Below are 23,829 nucleotides of genomic sequence, written 5' to 3' on the forward strand. Positions count from 1 at the left end.
CCACAATATGCATATGATGGACGAGGAGGAAGAGGGAATTTAGCTGTGAAGAAGAAAGCTTTTAGAAATGCTATACATAAGTACTAATTACAGAAATTCCCACTGAGTTCAGTAGAGCCAGGATTTCACTCTATGATGTCCCACACATTATGTCCCAGTTGTTACAGGCAAATAAGAGTAGGTCTGCTTTTGAATTTTTCTTTTAGCACCTGGAGTAACTTTGGAAGGAAAAAAATTCAGATGTGACTTTATATGAAACAAAATAATATTCTTGAATACTGTTCCTATAGTGTATCATTGCTCATAATTATGCATATCTGCTTACTGGTAAGTATAACCGAACATCTCCTTACTACTTTGATATAAATATATTGTACTCTACTTTGTTAAAAGTGTCTGATTTGTGCTGTTACAATTTGTAAACAAACTTTGCAGAATATTCTCTAGACCAGTGGTTTTCAATCTTTTTTCATTTGAAGACCCCTAAAAATTTTGAATTGAAGATTGGACCCCTTTGGAAATTCAACCTGTGGTCTGCGGATCCCTACCCTAGAAGTTTTACACTGAAAACTGACTGAACAGAATTCAACTATAAATGTTGCTCGTGCTTGGCACAGTATTTGATGCATGAAGGGTGCTAAACTGTGGGCTTCTATGGTAACAATAACACTTCCAGGCTTTGACCTGTAGATGGGGTATTCACATACTTTTGATTGATCAGAAAAACAGAATGCCTTTTCTGGCATCTGAAACTGCATCTGAAGAAGTGAGGTTCTTACCCACGAAAGCTTATGCTCCCAATACTTCTGTTAGTCTTAAAGGTGCCACTGGACCCTCTGTTGCTTTTTACAGATTCAGACTAACACGGCTACCCCTCTTTATTTTCTTTAGTTACCTTTCACAGACCGCTTAGACATAGTCTGCGGACCCCAGGGATTGAAAACCACTGCTCTAGACCTACTCCCAATTAATCTCCCATTAGTTCCCTGAAAAAAAAAAAAAGAAGGAATTAAATATTTTAATGATCAAAGAGTATCGTCACTTTGTTATTCATTATACCCTATCAGACATGACAAAGTATTTTAATGAACAGGGATAAGGAGAACATATGAAAAGCAGTTGCTTTCTTCATAAAATGTAAAATGTTCAGGGCCCTCTTTTGTAAGCAATCCTAAAATTCTTTATACTTTGTCATCACCAATTAATTGTATATAATTGTGCAACCAAAACACCCCCAAATTTTAGCATAGCAAAGGTACAGTTATCCGCTTGGAAGTCTGTCCTTCCCCTTATCTTCCTTGATGTTTTCATCTGGGATATCAATTTTTCACTGAAGAAAGTCTTCATGTGACTGGATCTGAAGTATCCAAGAGGTATTAGCAGCTAGTTCAACACGTCAGTCATGCTTTGTGGTAGGCACTTTCAAGATGCACAAATATAAATTACTGTTAATCTGCTGGCAGCTACCTTTTGACAATTTCGTTCAGCAACTACATTCGATCACAGTTTACTACTACTTCAGAGACATGCACGTTAAGGTTGTTTGCAAACATTAACATTCACTTGTCCTTTCATGTATAATAAACTGAGCATTTTCATTTGTATGTTCATCTGCTTCTTCCACGGGGTTCTTTTCCTGTATTCCACTATTTTCTGAGCAAGTATCTTCATCTTCCTCATCTCTAGGATGACCTTCAAGACTATGTCTGATGCCATATGCAAAGTAAATAAAGAAGCCTTCCAAAACAAAACAAAATACTTTATAGTTTTTTTCAGGCAAACAGTGTATTAAAAGAGATTCCCAACCCCCCTGGATAATGGAACCTGTTTACCTGAACAGTTCCCTGCCTCTGGCATGCAAATTACTACTAGTTCTTCAGGCCTTTGTGCCTGATAATTTCCCTACATTAAAGACAACTGGCAGTACTGGGCCCCAGTGCAATATTCCTAATTCCCAGTCATTTGCGTATGCTCTTAGCTGCATTGGTAATGGTGAGTGCTGCCTGTAATTCATGACAGCAATACAAGTTTGGCGCACCAAAACTGACTTTGCAGTTAATGTATATTTCTACAATTCTAAAGTACTGCAGTTCAGAGGAGAATGATAGAGTAGTAGGAAATAGATACAGTAGTTGCAAATACTCCTCTCTCTACAATTTTGACTATAATTATTAGAAAAATATTGATCTTGATTTTACATATTTTTCTCACCATGTTTTCTGGTCTGGCTTACAAACACACAGTCTGTATCAACTTAAGTAAATTGATTTAGGAACTGAGCTAGTTAAATCAGTGCAACCTCTTCTTGTGAATACTCTTAAATTGGTTTAACCAACTTAAGCTACATCAATATAAAGCACTATCTTAAACCAATTTTAAAAACTGTCCATATAAATGATTTGCACTGATTTAACTAGCTCAGTTTCTAAACCAATTTGGTTAAAATCAGTGCTACTGGTATGTGTGTGTGAACAAAGCCTACATAGATTTCTCATTCTCTACCACTACACTGACTGAATCTCAGGCGACATCTACACTACAGGGGGGAGTCGATTTAAGATACGCAAATTCAGCTACGTGAATAGCGTAGCTGAATTAGACGTATCGCAGCCGACTTACCCCGCTGTGAGGACCGCGGCAAAATCGACCTCCGCGGCTTCCTGTCGACGGCGCTTACTCCCACCTCCGCTGGTGGAGTAAGAGCGTCGATTAGGGGATCAACTGTCGCGTCCCGATGGGACGCGATAAATCGATCCCCGAGAGGTCGATTTCTACCCGCCGATTCAGGCGGGTAGTGTAGACCTAGCCTCAGCTAACCTTTCAGGAGCATTTTGACACAACAACCACTTTCAGCTCTCATTTTGTATTTACCATAGGGTGACCAGATAGCAAGTGTGAAAAAATGGGATGGGTGGGGAGTAATGGGTACTTATATAAGACAAAGCCCCGAATATTGGGACTGTTACCATAAAATCAGGACATCGGGTCACCCTAATTTACCAAAACAAATCCTGAGAATATGTTAAATATTCCCTGTTTGGATTTTGTATCACAAAGTGAGTTGAAAGTGCTGCCTCTGAAATAGAGTAGGCAGGCAGAAAAGATTTACCAGACTCAACGTTAATGCTTTCCAGGCCTACATATACATCACCTCGATTTGGAAGAGAGCAGTAAGCTAATTGGAATTAGTCCTGTAGCTTTTACAATTCCTGCTACCTCACAACTGCTTGTGCAGTTTTAGCAGCAGATGCATACATCTTCTGAGGTATGTTTTTGTTTTGACTAGTGATATCATTTGACATTTATTGAAAGAAAGCTTTTTATTTGAATAGTTAAAAGAAGATGATTAACTCATTCCTAGAAAGAACCACAAGAGAGGACCCATCAATCCTAATGTAAACAGTTGTTATAAAGTACCTACCAAAAGCCATCCAGAAGCTAAATCTGATCCAAGTCTCTCCACTTAACTGTACCATCAAGTAAATATTCACCAAGATACTGAAGGATGGCAAAAATGGCAAGAATGGAACCTAAGGGGAAATAGTTTATAAGATAGTAATGTTTTTCAAACCTTTCCACACACTAAATGGCACATTTCAATTTTGTAACACAAATAAAGGGACTGACAGACCCACTCACCAGTGAGAGTAAGACACTTTTCCTGTTTAGTGTAAGGTTTAATCACTAGTTTCTCCAAAACTTATGCTTTCATTTTAAAAAAAAGTTTTGGTCCCTACAGCTGCAAAGAAAACCTTGTCAATTTGCACTGAACATACAGCAATGCAGTGCTGAATTCCTGAATTAATCTAGGTGGGCAGCCTGAAACAATACTTATTTTATTGATTAAAATTTATATTCAACAGCCTTTACCCACAGCTCTCAGCACACTTTATAAATCATTAAAAAGGATAACATGCCTCAATAAAAAAGCACACTCAATTTATATCCCTGTCCTTCCCAATCACCCTACCAAATAGCTTCCCATACTTCATCCCATCACTCAGCTCATCTCCACTTTCCTAACTGCCCTTTACCAAAAAATCCTTATAGTGTATGTGAAAGACTTATTCATGCTCCAAGGAATCATGGCACACAGTCCAAGCAACTGGGTTTTTGTGCTAAACTGCTCCTCCAGGGCTGGGAGGAAGGAACTCTTCCCTCTAAGTTACAGGCTCTGTAGTAGTGAAGCCACTCTTCAACTGCTATCCCAACCTGAGGGCTGAAATAGCCTCTCTGCTGCTTGCCCCAGCACCCCCAAGTGGTAGGGAATAGCTGGTGGATCTATGTACTAGGCAATTTACCAGCCATATCCAACAAATCAGTGGTGTGAAAGGGGTATGGACGGTGCACTCTATGCAAGGCCTCCTCATCCAGTCTGCAGTGAAATAATACCAGAATTGATCTGAGATGGTCTAGACAATGTGGTGGTAAAAATGCCTATGACCTGTCTACACTAGCACTGTCACTATCACCAATGGAGGTACAATAGTGCAATGGTGAGCCATTGTCTGAAAAACACAAGCATAGACACACAGACACACACACACGCGCGGTTTTATTAAAACAAATTTAAACTCTGCATTATTTATGTTATCTTACTCACCATAAAGGCTACTTTCTGCTGGCTCTGAGGCTGCCTCCATATGGTGAGAACTATGACTATGAAGAGTACTACCAACACAGCAAGAAGACCAATGCTCCAAGGCTCCATATTAGCAATAAAATGAATCCCATAGGTGGTCAGAACACTCAACCCACACACCAGAAAAGCTGTGTGAAAAAGAAAATAAGAATTGTAAGGAAGTCAAACCTTTCAAAACTGTTTAAATAAACACGCAACTTAATCTGATAAAGCAGATCTTTACCAATAGAGACATTATCAGATGTTAAAATGAAAAAAGTCTGTTTTGACAAGAAAACACTTTATTTTGCCTTATTTTTGACTGAAGGAAAATAAATAAGATTATGGAACAAACTATAAAAATCTGTTTTCCTACCAGAATACTTCATATTTGACATTTGTGAGAAGGTACTCTAAGATGTTACCATTGGATTTGAACTTTTGTTCTGCTTAATTAAATTCCACTATTTATGGAACTTGATTTGAATTTATTGTACTTATTTGGGTATCTGTAGACTTACCTAATAGACCCACCAAAAAGCTAACGGTAGTGGCAGACTGCTCTGTAGGCAAACTGGATGGATTCATCAATGTCTGAAGACTGAAGCGGTGCCCTTGAAGCATACTAATTTGAGATTTCCTCTCTGATCCTGTCAGAGCCTCTTTCTCTGGAGAATATTTTGGTTGCTCATAGGTTAAATTGGGTTGGTACCTATCCACAAATAAATAGATATTTATATACAAGACTGTAACAAGTAAAGAAGTTAAGCTTGTGGTGGGGGTTGAAGGAGGATGGTTATAAATACCACAGCAATCTCCAATGGTTCCACTCTACACTAGTAGCCACAATAAAAAATAAATTCTGCCCTTTCAAAATTCATGTGGCATCCCTTCTATCTTCTTATATTTCTAGGTAGTCTACTTAATCTCTAAATTCTCTGCAAAGAGGCCTATCGTCCAACACCACCTGCCATACTGGGCACTAACATATATAAAACAATAAAGGAAGATTACACCCTGGTAACCTGGTTTCCCATAGCCTGGACTTTCACAGTTTAGAATGGAACAAGAGAAACACATAAGAACTGTATGCAGTAGGAGCTCTCAAACTGGGAATCACAGACAGGTGTTGTGGGAGAGTGGGGTCATAATCACCCTTTCCTTTCCATTTTGCTAAATGGGAGGGTAATCCTGAAGGAGTCGTGGAATGGAAAAGACTGAGAACCACAGGTATAGAGGATACTACTAAAGGTAATATATTCTCTTAAAAAGTTAACAATTACAGATCACCATTTTTACAAAGCTAACACCATGTCTCCTAAGATTTTCTGCGATAATAATAAACTAGAAGAGGTTTTTTGTTTATTTTTTAACTATACTGTGGGAGGCAGTCGTTTTTCAGCAAAAATATTTATAATCTAAATAGAAAACAAAACACAATACAAAAGCCCTTCATGAGATAAAGGAAAGAGATGGAAGAGAATTTCTTGAAATACAGTAGGTCTTTTCAATAAACTTTCACTGAGATAAGCATGAGGCAGTCTATAGAAAAAAAACACTATGAAACATACCGATTGAATAAGGCTGAAATTTAACACCAACTTTGGAAAGAATGTAACGTTTTTATATACATGCAACCTTACTACTGGATAGAGCATATTCTCCTGTGAGTGATAAACTAGATGAATTTAAGTTACTATTGTCAGAACTATTGTTACATTTTTCAAAATTACCAGTTTGAGTTCCTCTGATTACTTAATTAGTTTTAACCTTCATTTATTGCCCCAACTACCAGCAATACACACAATTAAAAAAACCTGTCTTATGCATTGTAATACCAATGTATCATTGTTATTCAGTTACCTTACATTAAAAATACCTTTAGATTAGCTGTAATTATAGACAAGTGTCACCTATTAGATCAGTGGCTCTCAACCTTTCCAGACTACTGTACCCCTTTCAGAAGTCTGATTTGTCTTGCGTACCCTCAAGTTTCACTTCACTTAAGAACTACTTGCTTACATAATCAGACAACAATACAAAAGTGTCACAGCCACATTATTACTGAAAAATTGCTTCCTTTCTCATTTTTACCATATAATTATAAAATAAATCAATTGGAATATAAATATTGTACTTACATTTCAGTGTATAGTATATAGAGCAGTATAAAAAAAGTCATTGTCTGTATGAAATTTTAATTTGTACTGACTTCACTAGTGCTTTTTATGTAGCTTGTTGTAAAACTAACCAAATATCTAGATGAGTTGATGTACTCCCTGGAAGACCTCTGCGTACACCCAAGGGTGTCCGTACCCTTGTTGAGAACCACTGTATTAGAACACAAAAGGAGCACCATTCTATAGCTTATAAGGATGCCTTGCCTTGAGACATTTCTCTGACCTTGTCAAAGGCTTTCTGAAAGTCTAAGTACACTGTATCCAGGTCCACCTAGCCCAGTATTCTGTCTTCCAATAGCGGCCAATGCCAGATGCCCCAGAGGGAATGAACAGAACAGATCATCATCAAGTGATCCATCCCCTGTCACCCATTCTCAGCTTCTGGCAAACAGAGGCTATGGACACCATCCCTGCCCATCCTGGCTAATAGCCATTGATGGACCTATCCTCCATGTATTTATCTAGTTCTTTTTTGAACCCTGTTATAGTCTTGGCCTTCACAACATCCCCTGGCAAGAGTTCCACACACTGACTGTGCGTTGTGTAAAGAAATACTTCCTTTTGTTTGTTTTAAACCTGCTGCCTATTAATTTCATTTGGTGACCCCTAGTTCTTGTGTTATGAGAAGGGGTAAATAACACTTATTTACTTTCTTCACAATAGTCATGATTTTATAGACCTCTATCATATTCCCCCTTAGTCTACTCTTTTCCAAGCTGAAAAGTCCCAGTCTTATTAATCTATCCTCATATGGTGGCCGTTCCATACAAATAATCACTTTTGTTGCCCTTTTCGGAACCTTTTCCAAGTCTAATATTTTTTTTTTTTTTGAGATGGGGCAACCACATCTGCATGCAGTATTCAAGATGTGGGTGTACCATGGATTTATATAGAAGCAATATGATGTTTTCTGTCTTATTATCTATCCCTTTCTTAATGATTCCCAATATTCTGTTCGCTTTTTTGACTGCCACTACACATTGAGTGTATGTTTTCAGAGAACTATCCACAATGACTCCAAGATCTCTCTCTTGAGTGGTAACAACTAATTTAGACCCCATTATTTTATATGTATAGTTGGAATTATGTTTTCCAATGTGCATTACTTTGCATTTATCAACACTGAATTTCATCTGCCATTTTGTTGCCCAGTGACCCAGTTTTGAGAGATCCCCTTGTAGCCCTTCACATTCTGCTTTGGGCTTAACTATCTTTAGTAGTTTTGTATCATCTGCAAATTTTGCCACCTCACTGTTTACCCCTTTTTCCAGATCATTCATTAATATGTTGACTAGTACTGGTCCCAGTACAGACCCCGTGGGGGGACATCACTATTTACCTTTCTCCATTCTGAAAACTGATAATTTATTCCTACCCTTTGTTTCCTATCCATGAGAGGATCTTCCCTCTTATCTCATGACAGCTTACTTTGCTTAAGAGCCTCTGGTGAGGGACCTAGTCAAAGGCTTTCTGAAAACCTAAGTACACTATATCCACTGGATCCCCTCTTGTCCACATGCTTGCTGACCCTCTCAAAGAATCTAGTAGATTGGCGAGGCACGGTTTCCCTTTACAAAAATCATGTTGACTCTTCAACAAATTATGTTCATCTATGTGTCTGACAATTCTGTTCTTTACTATAGTTTCAACCAGTTTGCCCGGTACTGGAGTCAGGCTTACCAGCATGTAATTGCTTGGATCATCTCTGGAGCCCCTTTTAAAAATTGGTGTCATATTAGCTATCCTCCAGTCATTTGGTACAGAAGCTGATTTAAATGCTAGGTTACAAACTACAGTTAGTAGTTCTGCAATTTCATATTAGAGTTCCTTCAGAACTCTTGGGTGAATACCATCTGGTCCTGGTGACTTATTACTCTTTAATTTATCAATTTGTTCCAAAACCTCCTCTAATGACACCTCATTCTGGGACAGTTCCTCAGATTTGTCCAGACCTTGCTGATTCTGGATTGGGCAAATCCCAAGCATCTGTTTTCAGTCTCCTAACTTACTGATTCACAAGATGAAAATACACTAGAAGGTCAGGATTTAGCCCACAAAGAAAATTTATTAGAGTATTTACACTATTCACATATAGATCCCACAATTTACTGTGCTTGCTGTATACAGTAGGAGATAAAATATAAATTATATTGTAAAATTAGAAATATGTTTCTAGCTTTGAATGTATCAATGTTTTGACATGAGGTCCTACTACACCATTTGAAGTTGAAGACCATGTAAGTTATCTTTCAGAAAGTAAAACCCTCCTAGATTTCAAATAAGGTTTTGGATTTGACCTCTGCCCACACTGGCATTACACTGTCTATTCCTAGTGTATATCCAACTTTGAAAGGACACCACTTCTGGTAATCATTAAATTAAGACACCACACACAGATTAACATTTTAGAAGAGTTAATCTAATTTTATAATATGTATGTACCTAGAATAAAAAAGTTATACAAACAGAAATTGTATTTTAAATGTATTCTGCATAGGACAAAATAAAATACAGCAGAACAAACAGGGGGCTGAAGGTGGGGCTCACCTGAGGATGAGAACACAGGCTGCTACAAGTGAGTAAGCAAGAAGTGTACCAATAGACATCATATCCACCAGAGCCTTTAGGTCAAAAAGAAATGCCATTATAGCTAAAAAAAAGAAGAGAGAAATACAGAGTTTGTAGGAAAAGTTACATATTGAGAGCTAAGATTTTTAAGGCAGCTTAAGAGGCTATGTATGGAGTTTATGTAGTTGACTTACTAATAGTAATACAAAGGAAACCATGGTAATGCATACAAATGAATTTTCGAAGTAAAGACCCACATTTTTAAACTTGGTTGCCTGGAGTTAGACACCTACCACTATATGTAGGCACTGAAATAATTGGTCTCTTTTCAGTGACCCTGAGCACCTATAGCTCTCACTGTGGTTGCTCAACACGTCCTGAAAATCACATTTATTTGTGTACCTAAACAGGGATTTAGGTGCCTACTAACTTTAGGCAACCAAGTTAACAAATTTTGGCCTACTTTTTTGTTTTAAAATATAAGACACCCGGAGAACATCTAGGAAACACTAATGAAAACCTTGCAGCCATAATTCTCTATATACCTGCTGCGTGATTTTTAATATGGTTATTTTGGACAGATATTTAGTTGTATAGTAGGAATAGTTCTTAAGTTTAAGACAAAGGGGTAAACACAATACAATTAGGAAGGAACTTAATGAAAAATACATTTTAGGAGGCCCCTCACTGCTGTCATGTAAAAATGTCATCATTTTCAACTATGAAAACTGATATTTAACATAACCTTTAGTAAAAACATCTCACTTAAAAATATAACACTTTATTTTTACTAAGGTATTGTAGAAAATTTTGGAGAATATTTAATTATCAAAGAGCCAGATCCTGCAAGCATGCTGTGCATAGAACTCCTACTCAAATTCTACAGGCTGAGGGCTTGCATGGTCAGAGCCTGAAACCACAAGCTGACAGTGGGATCCAATCTACTGACATGCACATGGATCCAAGACAGACTGGATCAGGACTTTAACCTATAACCGGTACATGTAATTTGTGTGTACTATGGCCCTAATTCAGCAAACCACTTGAGAACCTGGTTAAATCCCATTAAGCACATCATTAAATGCTTTGCTGAATTGGAGCCAATAGACAAGAGTAAGTCAATTTAAATGTTAAATCAGGCTGAATAAAATCTTAGTATTTTGCAGGTGATTGCATGACTTTTTAATAAACAGCATTGTTTTAAAAGTGGCTTATTTTACGCCTTCTTTGGCAAGGCAACTTCACTGTGACTTCCAATGTGTTTCTTCTTCTAGCCTTAGCCCCATGTAGATGGGATTGACTGCTTGAATCCTCCTTCTCTTTTCCAGTTTGCTTGAAGCAGATCCTCAGAAATGTCAGAGCTAACCAGATCCTTCTGTATGACATGCATCCATCTAGTTTTGGGTCTTCTAATCCTCCTCTTAAACTTAGAAGTGGAGGGTAACACCCTGTTTTTAATATATTCTTCCTATTATCTTTTCATATGCCCAAACCATCTACACCTGCATTCTGTCAGCTGTTCTATAATTGATATCACCTTCAAACCTCCCCTAATTAATTCATTCCAAATATGGTCAATCCTAATAACTCCAAGCATCCCTCTTAACATTTTCATTTCCCTTGTATTCAAAATCCTTCCTTTTTGGAAGATGGCCTAATTACCATCTTATATATCTTACTTTTCAATTTGATAGGCTTCCTCCTATTGCAGATCATTCTGCTCAGTTCTCTCCATGCCTTTCCTGTTCTGCGTATAAGTTAATCACTGAGTTCACCATTATCCTGTACTACCAAACCTAGGTACTTGAACTTCTGTACTTTTGGTAGTGGCTGGCCCTCCACACTTTATAAACCCGTTGTCTTCCTGCAAGTTACTCTATTTCTGCTGATTTTCATGCCATTTCTTTCAAGTATGCACCTCCATCTCTCTAAATCTACTTCCACTTCCTCTTTGCTCCCTCCACAAGCACTTCATCATCTGCAAAAAGCATGTGCCAGGGTGCCACTCTGGATGTTCTCTCTAAGTGCACTGAGCACTAACATGAACACAAAGGTGCTTAGTGCCAAGTCTTGATGTACTCCAACTCTTACTAGAAACTGTTCAGTTTCTGACTGTGATAAAAACACCCTTGTACATGTCCTGGAGGAGTCTGATATAGTCTTAGACATCTGTTTCATTCCCATACACCAGATGCCTTCTCTCAGAATGTGATCATAAGCCTTCTCAAGACTGATGAATACTATGTGTGGAGTTTTCCTCTTTTCTCTATATTTTTACACAAGCAAAGATAGCATCCACTGTTTTACTGACTTGCCTGGCATGAATCCAAAGTGACTGTCACTGATCTTTACTTCTCTTCATAGTCACAGTAAATAAATTGTGTGTGTATATGCTAATGCATGCATTATTTTTATATTACATATGTGTGTGTGTGTGTGTGTGTATAGATAGATACAGATATAGATCTATAAAAAGCATATACCCCTCCCCAACTTCTTGATTTTATATGTATTACACACACACACACACACACACACACACACACCCCTTTTTGATCATGAAGAAAAACAGAAAAGATTAATTCCCAAAAATAAGACTGCAATATTACCAAAAATACCAGTTAATCTGCTGGACTAATAACTAACCAAGGAATACAATTTCCTTAATGATCATGGAAGTACCCTACATTCACTAGTCTTGTGAACAGGGAAGTTTGTACAAAAGCTATGAAGCATTCTGTGAGAAGATTTCTCATATATTTCACTGCCAAGGGTGCTCGGAGACCAGCACTGACAGGCAAAGCTGAGGGACAGCAGAATGTGCATATGTTAATTTTAATCCTTCCAGTCTTAAAGTGTTCCTGTACATTACAAGTTAATTTTATCATACTCTAGCTAATTATAGCATATGATTATTATATTTAAAATATTACAGTTTTTTACTTTGTATTCTTTTTAATTATAGCATTATTTGTGATCAACAAGATGCGTGACTTTACGGCCAAGAAACTTTTGAAAAAGAATCTGCTTTTGAAGGTTAGCCACATTAGTATTTATACAGTACATCTCAAATCTCTGAATACACTAGTGGCAAGACAGAAAATAGTACATCTTTAATATTGTTAGCACCATGAATGTAGAACATATATTCATTTTGGCAAGGTAAGTATATATATTTATATTATCTGATGCAATCTCCATATTTCCCTTTCCCTTATATATGAAAAGCTTATGCAGAGTTTAAAGGATGTTGAGCTTTGAAGCACACAAAGCATCCACAAAAAGACAATCTCACTTTAAACAGTGTTAAAACTACCAAATATATGCTTGGAGAAAAATACTATCAAAATGGACACAAGCTTATATTTATTGTATTCAAAATTTTAATATATATAGTTCATACAGATGAATTTTTTCCCCTTAGTAGATATAAAAATTGCAACAACTATAAATCTTTTATATAATTGATGCTTACTCAACTTCTAACCATTACTTATCAGAAGAGAAGCCAAACCTGTCACAAAATAGTTGGAAACCAGAAGCTAAACTTTGTTGATTCATTTTAGGTGCACATCCCACATTGTTGCATTAAAGTGCAAATACAATTCAGGGAAGTATGCAGCACTACAAATCCATTAGGCTCATTAGGCTGCTGCCTTTGATAAAATACGATTGGACTGTAAGCGAACTATTTTGCTGTCTGCAGAATTTCATTATCATAATTATTATATGGGAAAAAGAACAAATACATGTAATTATGTTTGGCCTCAACTGTAGTTTTGACTTGATAACATAGTAAAAGGTCAAAATCTAATCTTCTTAACACTGTTTAAAACCGTGAGATCATCCATATTAAGATTTAGTAGGAATGCCAGATTACTTTCATGCTGCATTCATTTTAACAGATCTAGCAAAACTGCATAACATAATTTAAACCAACAAGTCACTAGATACACATTTTCTTAAAGAAAAAAGAAAAAAAAGTTACCTGCTGTATCAAAAAGTTTTGTTCTGTTAGAATATACCACCCACCCACACAATTACACCCCCAAAACTGGCTTTGAATTACTGCTCTTGTGCTGCTGCTACAAAGACTGCATATTCATCAGTTTACCCAACTGGGAAAAACATTTTTCCTTCTCTTCTTCTGCGTTGGTTCATTATTCCTCTAAAATGAAAAATCACTTTTGATACCAAATTTCCACATTTTTCCAAAATATTACAGAAAAGGGATCTGGTGCAACATGAAAGCAATCTGGAAAATCTTATTAAGTGTCTCTTTATAAGAGTAATTCCGTATTATAGATTTGTACTTTGACATACAAAAAAGATGAATTAAGGCCATTTTTTAGATTATGAACTATTTGGGGCATGACCATGGCTTCCTATATGTTTGTAAAGCTCTTTGAACAAAAGGGTCCCGACCATGACTATGGCTTGTAGATGCTACAGTATGATAAATAATAAATACATGTTTTAGTCTTGTCTGAATCTCTTGGTCTTTATCATCTTGAGCCAGTCTACCCTCACTTTTCCATGCAAAGCTGACATTACATTGAAATCCGTAGGGTATAATTTGTGTTCCAGGTACATTAAGCAATACAAGAGATATGCATCTTGACAACAATGAAAGAGTTAAAAAAGAAATAAATCTCTGCTTGGAAGTGTAGGAATTTGCACACTACACTTGTAACAGTTCCTGGAAATATTGCTTTGATGCATTCTGTATGTGCGTACGTATACAAATACGTAATGATCCTTGCAAAATAGCTGTATCAAAAATGGATTCGTGCCCTTTATGGGTGAAGAATGTGTAAAATTTCTTCTTTTTAAAAACTGTTTTGTAGTTGCCTTACTAAAGATTATTCAAGATTTCTTTTTTGTATCCTATAACAAAAATACATTTCCCCCTAGTGTTTCTAAACAATTAAATACATTAATCTTGAACTTAAATTTCCTATACCCAAGCCTCACAACAGAGCATAGTCCAATGGATGAGTTATAAAGACAGTTTTATTCCAGATGCCCCAAAGTAAATAACTGTTTTGTTTGTAATGCAAGAGAAGCCAAACTTAGAACGCACAAAAAGTTGCAAGTTCATTGACATCAAGGACATCACCGCCACCACGATTGCCATGATTTGGAATTCATATGCCCTTCAATTAGTCAGCAATTTTATTCCCAACTTACATGCATGAGAAGTTAACAAGCAGGCCCTTCTTATAATCCATGCACGTGCATACAAGGTTCAAATCCCAGTTTGAAGAAACCTATGTTTTCAGAGCTTACCAGAGATGACCCCTGCTGTCAATGTGGCAGCAACTGGTGTCTGCCTCTTACTCACTTTGGCAAGAAACCTAAACAGTAAACCATCTCGTGCCATGGCAAACAGAATTCGGGGCAGAGGGAACATAGAGCCGAGAAGACTAGAACAGAAAAATTTATAGTTCAAATACACATTATTAAAAGCACTGTGTTCTACTGGTAAAGTCAACTAAAATGGGAAGCTAGGAAAAGCTTATTTTCATGTTGTTTTGTTCTTTTGAACCTGTGCTTCCAAAGCACTTGAGATTAACACAAACAAATACACACTGTGGTAGGAAAAAGGTTATTTTACCTTGAGACAATCATATTTTATTCTTTCAGTCAAAAGCAAACCAAAACTTGCCTGACAGTATTGGATTTCCACATATGCAATGTGTGAAGCAGTGCACCTTTCCTTACAATAATCAACTCTCAGTCTCACCTGCTACTGCACCCGATGACAAAGTAGCAATAACTGGAGTCTTCGTTTTGGAATTGATTTGAGCTAGACATTTGAAAAGCAACCCATCTTCCGCCATAGCATAGATTACACGTGGCATTGGGAAAATGGATCCAAGAAGACTGAGTAAAAAGCAAACACATGCAACATGGCAAAACACAATTCATGCAAGGTTATATCATTGAAAAGAGAAACAATGCTAATTAATGGCATGTTTCACTGAAAACAAAATTTATGATGGTAAAAATATCGTAGACCAAAGATACTACAGTTTGGACACAAATAGATTTATTTTGTTTCTGAAAACCACTAGAAGTTTTGTTCACAATTCTGTGGTAATGCAATTGCTTCACTGGAAACAGTAGTAAAAATAGCTAAACAACTTTTGCCATCACTGTAGATCTTGGGATACTAGTGGACCAGGAGGATGGCCCTGGTAACACTAGCTATGCAATTAAGCATTATTGTTCCTTGAAAGATTCTGTCAGTCAGCAACAGTGAATCACACAAGCAGTAACACATTCTGCAGCTCCTTCTGACAATGTTAATCAACAGTAACTCAAAGTAAGCCCCACACAGTTTACACTTAACCCTATTATTTCTTTCAGTTAAAGCACCCAGAGCCAAGCTACCTTATTATTCCTGGTTTTATTTAGGGACTGAAGGTAAACTATTTATTTTAAACCGTTGATATTTTCAGAATTTGAAAAGCATTTTGAACTACAGATGACTCAAAGCTCCTTTTGTATTTAACACATTTAAAATTTGTCGTGTTTCTTCCCTTCACATCAAAATAACCATACTAACAACCCCCACCCAAACAAATAAACAAAAAACCCACACAGTATAGCCTCTGTGACAGCCATATAACTTCTTAGCCAGCTGAAACTGAGGTTTTACTATACAGCCAGTTTGCCTTTCTTGCTACAGAAAATTGAATACATCACCTACATATATTCAGTGGATGTGCAGCTTTTATGTTCCACAGAAGCTAAGGCACTTTAGCACTGCTTGTGAAATGTACCATTACAATTAAATGCATGTGCAGCACTACCAATCATTCACACTTTAACTGGTTTTGGTGCTGATTCAGGAAAGCACTTAAGTACCTACTTAAAGTTAGCATGTGCTTAAATGCCCTTGCCCAATAAAGATGCTTTCCTGAATCAGGGCCAAGAAATCTGAACTTGAAGAATAAGTAATATTTCCATACTGGTATCACCAAAATCTCTACATATTTTTATTGTACTGTCTTTGTAGAAGTTAATTATGCTTCTTCTCATCTTGAAACTGCATTCTGGTAAATATTGGAAATATATAAATACTGTAAACGTTTTAATCTCAAATGACATGGCCCAGGAATAAGTAAATGTTCGGATCAAAGCAATACTCCCAACATATCAGCCTACAACACCGCCAAGTAAAGGAATTATAAGTAAAAGGGTATTTTTTTTAATTAAAAACATTAAAGTGAGATATTACCCGTCTCAGAATAAACTTGGGTGTTAAAAACTTTAAAATACTTTGGAAGAAAAATTAGGAGATCAATAGTTAAAATGTAGTAACCAATGGTTTTACTTTCTATGTAAAGTTTTCTTCTCCGTTGCTATTTGCTTTGCTCTAGTTTCTATTTAAACATTTGCTTTTTTATTTTATAAAATATTATAAAAATCATAAAACTGCTAGAATCCACTTCAGGCATCACTAGAGAAAATTATAGTCCCAAAACTAACTGTACAAACACAACCTAGTCTATATACACAGGCCTAAGATTCTTTTAGCTTGTCATTTAGAGCTCTTTTCTTTTTTATAATCTCCCACCCCAGAGTTTTTCACTCAATTATTTTCCACAATCAGTATGCTTGTCTTCTATACATGACTACTCGTGGACTATCTCAATGACATCAACAGTACTCCTTAAATAGGCAAGCCTGCTTCTTTTTTAGGCCAGCTGTTGAACTCATACATCTCCCACTTCTTGAGGCCATTTAAACCACTCTAGTAATGTACATGAGCTCAGTTAGCAGAAAAGGAGAATATTAAGGCTGTTCCTAAATGTAAGTAAATAGGCTCTTATACCACATTACATGTGGGCTATAATATATAGGAAGATGCATGTACTATACATATTAATACATCTCACAATCTAGTCAACTCTTCTAACTAAAATAATATATTTGGTCACATTTTATATTAAGATTACATTTATAGTTTACCAATGATTATTTATTGATGGATGTTTTCATCAATTGTTATAGAGTCCAACAGGTTGTTTAAAATTATGACTTACAATCACAACTCCTACAGATAGTTTATAATGATCACATACTACTCATGTCTGTAACATGCTTATAATATTTATTAAATGTTAACCCTTAAGAAAATGTACCCTCAATATAAAAAGTGTGACCATACATTGAAATAAATACAGTATATTTCAATTATCTTATTTTCCAATAAAATTAGTCGTTTTTTCTTCTTTACCTTGTGGACAAAGCACAGAGGGATCCCACCGCTACAATATACTTTGCAGGACCCCATCCAACATATTCAAATGCTACAGGAAGAGGACTTTTCTCATCTAGAAGATAGTATGGCATCATAAGAGTCAAAGCTGCCGAAACACCAAAATAGGCCATAAAACAGACAAGCAGGGAAGTCACAATTCCAATAGGTATAGCTTTCTGAGGATTCCTGACTTCTTCCCCTATGGAGGAAAAACAAACATTCTTACTCATCTAGGAAAGCTTTTGCATCTTTTACTTTAATGTGCATCAACACACAGAAAAAGGTAAGTTTTGCAGTCTAAATATTAAGAATAGCAGCTTTAATATTCCATATAGAGCAAAATCAATGATACAGTATGTAACCCAGGATTTTGTGGCCAGCCATAGCACAAAAAATTAAGTTAAGCAAAATGACATTATATACGGAATTTTATCTATATATATAAAATTCCATATATAATGTCATATATATATAAATATAATACATATTTTACTTTAGAGAGGCCAAAATCTAAAATTTTCCACTTATCAATACAATTAGTCTTTGGAAAGTTGCTCTGAAATGTCCCTAGCCTCTGTTTGCTAGAAGTTGGGAATGGACAACAGGAGATGGATCACTTGATGATTACCTGTTCTGTTTATTCCCTCTGGGGCACCTGGCATTGGCCACTGTTGGAAGACAGGATACTGGGCTAGACTGACCATTGGTCTGACCCAGTGTGGCCGTTCTTATGTTCTCTGTGAACTGCCTGCACCATACCTTTCCAGAGGATAAGTAAGTTGTTGATCTTTTACTGTGTTGAGCTTCATAAGTATTAATTTCACATTAGTCTAAAAGAAGAAACTCTAAGGAATATGCAGCCTCTGAGTTTGTTTTTTCTAAAGCTACAATGAAGCTAGTTAAAAAAAAAAAAAAAAGACAAGATGCCTGCTATATGGGCTTAGCAGAAAGAGCTTGTGCTGATCAGTTTCACACTCTGCCATTGCAGCTAACTGCAGGCAAAGAGAATTTTATTCACACTGTAATGTTGTTTTTCTGTGGAATGAGAAAGCCACATTCAGGAGTGATCTCAGTCTCTCTCTAGACATGGTGATAGAGTTTAAGAGTAGAGATAGACAGACAAATACAGAGGCAGACAGGGACGAAGAGTAGGATATATATAGTTACACAGTTTGGCCACAAACTTTTTACTTCAAATATATATATACACATACACAAAGACAGAGAAAGAGAAAGAGAAAGAGAAAGAGAAAGAGAAAGAGAAAGAGAAAGAGAGAAACCTCATCTTACCAGTTGTTGCAATGCAATCAAATCCCACAAAGGCATAAAAACATGTTGCAGCACCAGCCAATGTTCCTGTAAAACCATATGGCATAAAACCACCAGCCCCAAATATGCTTGTCACGTTCTTATAGGAAGAATAATTTCTATAGAAAATTGAAATACAACAGATAAAAGACATTTTTAATTTGCAGTAGAAGAAATCTAATAGTTTTTTTATCCCCAGTAACTCTACATGAACACTTTTAAAATGCAGAGTATTCTCAAGATAAGGATCTTTTTACAAAGCTCTCAGTACAAAATATCTTTGTAAGAAGTTTGAGATAAAGATCTTCTATCACCAGATATTCATTAACAACAGAAAAAACTGGATTATCAAATAAACATTATAAACCCTGGTCCTGCTCCCATTGGAACTAATGGCAAAACACCCATTGACTTTAATGGTACAGGATCAGGTCCAATATCTTGTTGTTAATCACATCCTGTACTGCAGTTAAATAGCTATTTTTAAAAATATACACTGATAGTTTCCCAGATAGCTAAGATAGAGATTACTAAAAGGCAAAAAAGTAATTAGTATACAATTTAATTCTGTTTCGGGACACAAGTCTACATTTCCCAACAAAACAGTAAATCTAAACTTGTTGCTACAATGCATAGGATACCAGAGATGCACGTACAGCAGGAGCTGTCATCAGAAGCTGCTTAAAGTAGGACCAAGAAAAATGGAAGAAAATTGACAGATGAAAAGAAAAAGAAAAATTACCCTGTTTGTGCTGTGAGGTTTATGAGAGATTCTTCACTTATTTTCCAGTTGTCAGTATCTCCTTTCACAAAGCCAGAAATCATAACAAAGAGGAGAACCAAGATGTTAACAGCAGTGAAAATCTTATTCACCCATGCGGATTCTTTTACTCCAAAAGACAGAAGACCTATGAAATACAAGAGGGGATTTTAAAGAATTAACATCTCCTTTAGGGAGTAAAATAGTATCTTTAACAACCTATACATGCTAATGTGACTAACACCAATTTTAGTATTTAGATAATGATACTAGATCTATGGCTTTTAGGTGTTAGTACTAGCTTAATGAGCACTTCAATACTATGATAGACACTGTATAAAAACTGTAAAATGGAGATTATTTTTAATCCTCTCTCCCTCCAAAGGTTGATGACTGTCTTCTTGACTGACATTAATTCCATTTCTTATCCAGCAGGCAAAAAATATATATGGGAAGTGTAGCTTACTTCTTTACTGTGCTGGGGCCCAGTCCATATGTCTATGCGTAGGATATAGTCTTGCAAGCATGTGTGTGAGTTAGCAAAAAAGAGAGGCATTTTCTCTCTCTGTAATTACTTGAATTCTCTGCCTACAGTACATATGGTTCAGGACCTGGCACCACGCTGATTTTTAGAATCTCATGTAGAATAGTAAAAAAAAATTAAATTTAGAATTTTTGATAAAATAAAAGTCAAACATTTCAAATGCATGTTTTTTCTTCCATGTTTTGACCAGTTCTAATCTAATTTTATCAGTGCACATCACAGCGCTGTCCCTAATTCCGAGAATAATGGGGCCATCCAGTAGGTCAGTGGTTTTCAATCTTTTTTTCATTTGTGGACCCCTAAAACATTTCGAATGGAGGTGCGGACCCCTTTGGAAATCTCAGACATAGTCTGCAGACCCTCAGGGATCCATGGACTGCAGGTTGAAAACCACTGATACAGATTATTAAAATAATTAAAGGACACCCATCAATTTAGCTCCTAAACAACTTTGGTTCAGAGAGTTTCTTGATCTTTTGTATTGTTGGGCAAATCAGGATATAAAATAAATGTATCTCTATATAGCAGACTATTCTGTTTGCACAATCTGAACATTTTCCAAGGGAGACCCTGCTGTGAAGTTAGACAGGGGACAGTTGAAGCCTGGTCTGTAGTTTAGCAGAATACAAGATGACAAATTGGGATGGGGAAACATGAAATACAGTAGAAAAATCTCACACCATTTCGCTGTGAAAAAAAGTATTTCCAATAATGCCACACCTATATGCTTTTCCTCATTATTTAGAGATTAATTCTGAAAATGTTAAGCCTATCAAGATAATGTCTAAATGAAATTTCTGATTCTGTTAATGCAACATAAGACACGTTCTCAGAAACTAAGGAACTATCATATGAGCTGCTCAAGTTTTCTTTGTTGGTGGTATTTTTATTGGCAGAAGAAATAAATTGTTTTGTAGACCTTTACATCTCCCTCTTCCCCAACCCTCCTAGAAAGAAGTTTCTCAATGGACCTAAAATGATATGAAATCCAGCATGCAAAACGTCTTTAAAATGAATCTCCATCTGTAGAAAGAAAACATGAAGGAACAGGTTACCATGGACTATTCATTTGGACAATAAAAATAAAAATGTGTGAGTGGGGATCTTCACAAACATCTCCTGCTCCCATTGAAGGCCATTCTCATAGATAAGAGACCTGAGCAATTGGCTAGTGTGCTATAAAGTAGGGTATGATAGTCTCCATGAAACACCTGTCACTTTGCCACTCCCACTGCTGTAGCTTTGCTTAGCACTGAAACCAGTGAGCTGTGTCTGGCACTACCTGAACTGCAAGATGCCCCCAGATTCGACTCTTCCTCCTCCTCTCTCAGTGGCAGGGAGCTGCAAAGTTATTTTATTGCTGGTTCAACTGTACTGGGGAAAGTGATTTGAGGGCAGAAGAGGAAACAAATGGAGAGGGAAAGGGAAGGAGAGAAGTGATGTTTAAGACAAGGAGAATGACAACAGGGTTTGGAAGAACAGAAGACACAGAGAGAGAACACAAATGAAGAGGGGAATAGACAGAAAGAAAAACAGTGGTCTGGCAGCTACTACCTAACTTTAAGAAGCAGTGCTTTCTGATTGTTTGACAGACAACAACAGATGAAGAATGGTAAGCAAACAGAAGAAAATATAGATAAGTAGAAACATTAAAAAAAAAAACAAAAAAAAAAACAGGCATCATTCCTTTCATTGAAACTCTCTCAAATTAAAGACTTTTCCAGAATTTGTCTTTCTAGGCAGCAGATGGCAACTCATCCAAGTTAGAATTATTATTGCTACTAATTAAATTTCTTCTCTTTGCATTTCTCACACTCTCTTGTCTTCCCCATTTCAGGCTCAATCAGTTGTACTGATTAATTTCCTCTGCACTCGCTAAGATGCTAAGATGACCAACTTTAAAAAAAACACACACAAAAATATGGATTCTAGAAATTTCTTCCTACTAGAGCCATCAAATCTGGGACTGCCAACTTCCAGCAGCTGGAACTGTGTATGTATTAAAAGGGAGTCCCAATTTCTTGTCTTCTTGAGAGCTGTTTGACCACAAGATAGCCCTGATTCTCATCACTAAGGTTCACTAGATGAACAGTTACTAGAAGATTGAAGGAAGGAGGAAGCTATCCAAAACTGTCACAAACTGGGTAAACATAAAATTGATATTCTTGACATTTTTATCTGTTACAAACAATGTGACTTTGCCCAGTACAGACAGTTTGATAAGAAGTGTGAGAATACTTACAAGGGGAGATAGATTCAATGTTTGTAATGGCTCAGCCATTCCCAATCCTTATTCAATCCTGAGTTGACTGTGTCTAGTTTGCATATCAATTCCAGCTCAGCAGTCTCTCATTGGAGTCTGTTTTTGAAGTTTTTCTGTTGTAATATAGCCACCCGCAGGTCTGTCATTGAATGACCAGACAAGTTAAAGTGTTCTCCCACTGGTTTTTGAGTATTATGATTCCTGATGTCAGATTTGTGTCCATTAATTCTTTTGCGGAGAGACTGTCCGGTTTGGCCAATGTACATGGCAGAGGGGCATTGCTGCCACATGATGGCATATATCACATTGGTAGATGTGCAGGTGAACGAGCCTCTGATGGTATGGCTGATGTTATTAGGTCCTATGATGATGTCACTTGAATAGATATGTGGACAGAGTTGGCATCGGGGTTTGTTACAAGGATAGGTTCCTGGGTCAGTGGTTTTGTTCAATGATGTGTGGTTGCTGGTGAGTATTTGCTTTAGGTATGCAAACTAGACACAATCAACTCAGGATTGAATAAGGACTGGGAATGGCTAAGCCATTACAAACATTGAATTTATTTCCCCTTGTAAGTATTCTCACACTTCTTATCAAACTGTCTGTACTGGGCTATCTTGATTATCACTTCAAAAGTTTTTTCTTACTTAATTGGCCTCTCAGAGTTGGTAAGACAACTCCCACCTGTTTATGCTCTCTGTATGTGTGTATATATATCTCCTCAATATTTATTCCACTCTGTATGCATCCGAAGAAGTGGGCTGTAGTCCACAAAAGCTTATGCTCTAATAAACTTGTTAGTCTCTAAGGTGCCACAAGTACTCCTGTTCTTTTTGCGGATACAGACTAACACGGCTGCTACTCTGAAACCTGTCATTTTGCTCTTTCCTGTTACTCTGGACAAATAAAAAGGCAGACAATATTTTATTTACCAGGGTTAAAAGTCTGGAATTATTACTCCAGACTTCTCGCTAGATTTTTTTATATGCTTGTCTTTTTTCCCCCCTCCCTCTTCCCCTGCCCCTTCTTCTTCATCTTCTTCTTCCTCTTCCAGGACCCAAACTGTAATCTTTCCTCCAGGCCATACTCCTTTGGCAATGTCTTAGTAAGAGAGTAAAAACTGAACTGTAAATGCAACTCCCTGATTTCAATTCTGTAGACCCAGGACAGGCTCCAGGGATTTTGCCGCCCCAGGTGGCGCAAAAAAAAAAAAAAAAAAACAGCCACGATCGTGATCTGCGGCGGCAATTTGGCGGGAGGTCCTTCGCTCCGAGCGGGAGTGAGGGACCGTCCACCGAATTGCCACCAAATAG

General features: G+C 36.8%; 1 protein-coding gene across 5 annotated transcripts in view; it reads right to left on the reverse strand.

Moving 5' to 3' along the window:
- Positions 1 to 300: 300 nt before the first annotated feature.
- Positions 301 to 23,829, reverse strand: part of SLC7A2 (solute carrier family 7 member 2) — a 123,527-nt gene continuing 99,998 nt past the window's right edge. For 4 of the 5 annotated variants that reach the window (XM_034771070.1, XM_034771068.1, XM_034771071.1 and 1 more), the window contains exons 4-12: positions 19,692 to 19,857; positions 18,932 to 19,068; positions 17,618 to 17,840; positions 15,116 to 15,255; positions 9,349 to 9,451; positions 5,143 to 5,333; positions 4,604 to 4,770; positions 3,422 to 3,530; positions 301 to 1,737 (exon numbers count right to left, since the gene is read on the reverse strand). In XM_034771070.1, coding sequence (XP_034626961.1) covers positions 1,553 to 1,737; positions 3,422 to 3,530; positions 4,604 to 4,770; positions 5,143 to 5,333; positions 9,349 to 9,451; positions 15,116 to 15,255; positions 17,618 to 17,840; positions 18,932 to 19,068; positions 19,692 to 19,857 — 1,421 coding nt within the window. In that variant the 3' untranslated portion in view covers positions 301 to 1,552. Of the gene's footprint in view, positions 1,738 to 3,421; positions 3,531 to 4,603; positions 4,771 to 5,142; positions 5,334 to 9,348; positions 9,452 to 14,658; positions 14,796 to 15,115; positions 15,256 to 17,617; positions 17,841 to 18,931; positions 19,069 to 19,691; positions 19,858 to 23,829 lie in introns of all 5 variants that reach the window. The other variant, XM_034771072.1, reaches the window with a different exon arrangement.

The sequence above is a fragment of the Trachemys scripta genome, chromosome 5, assembly GCF_013100865.1.
Source record: "Trachemys scripta elegans isolate TJP31775 chromosome 5, CAS_Tse_1.0, whole genome shotgun sequence".
NCBI lineage: Eukaryota > Metazoa > Chordata > Testudines > Emydidae > Trachemys > Trachemys scripta.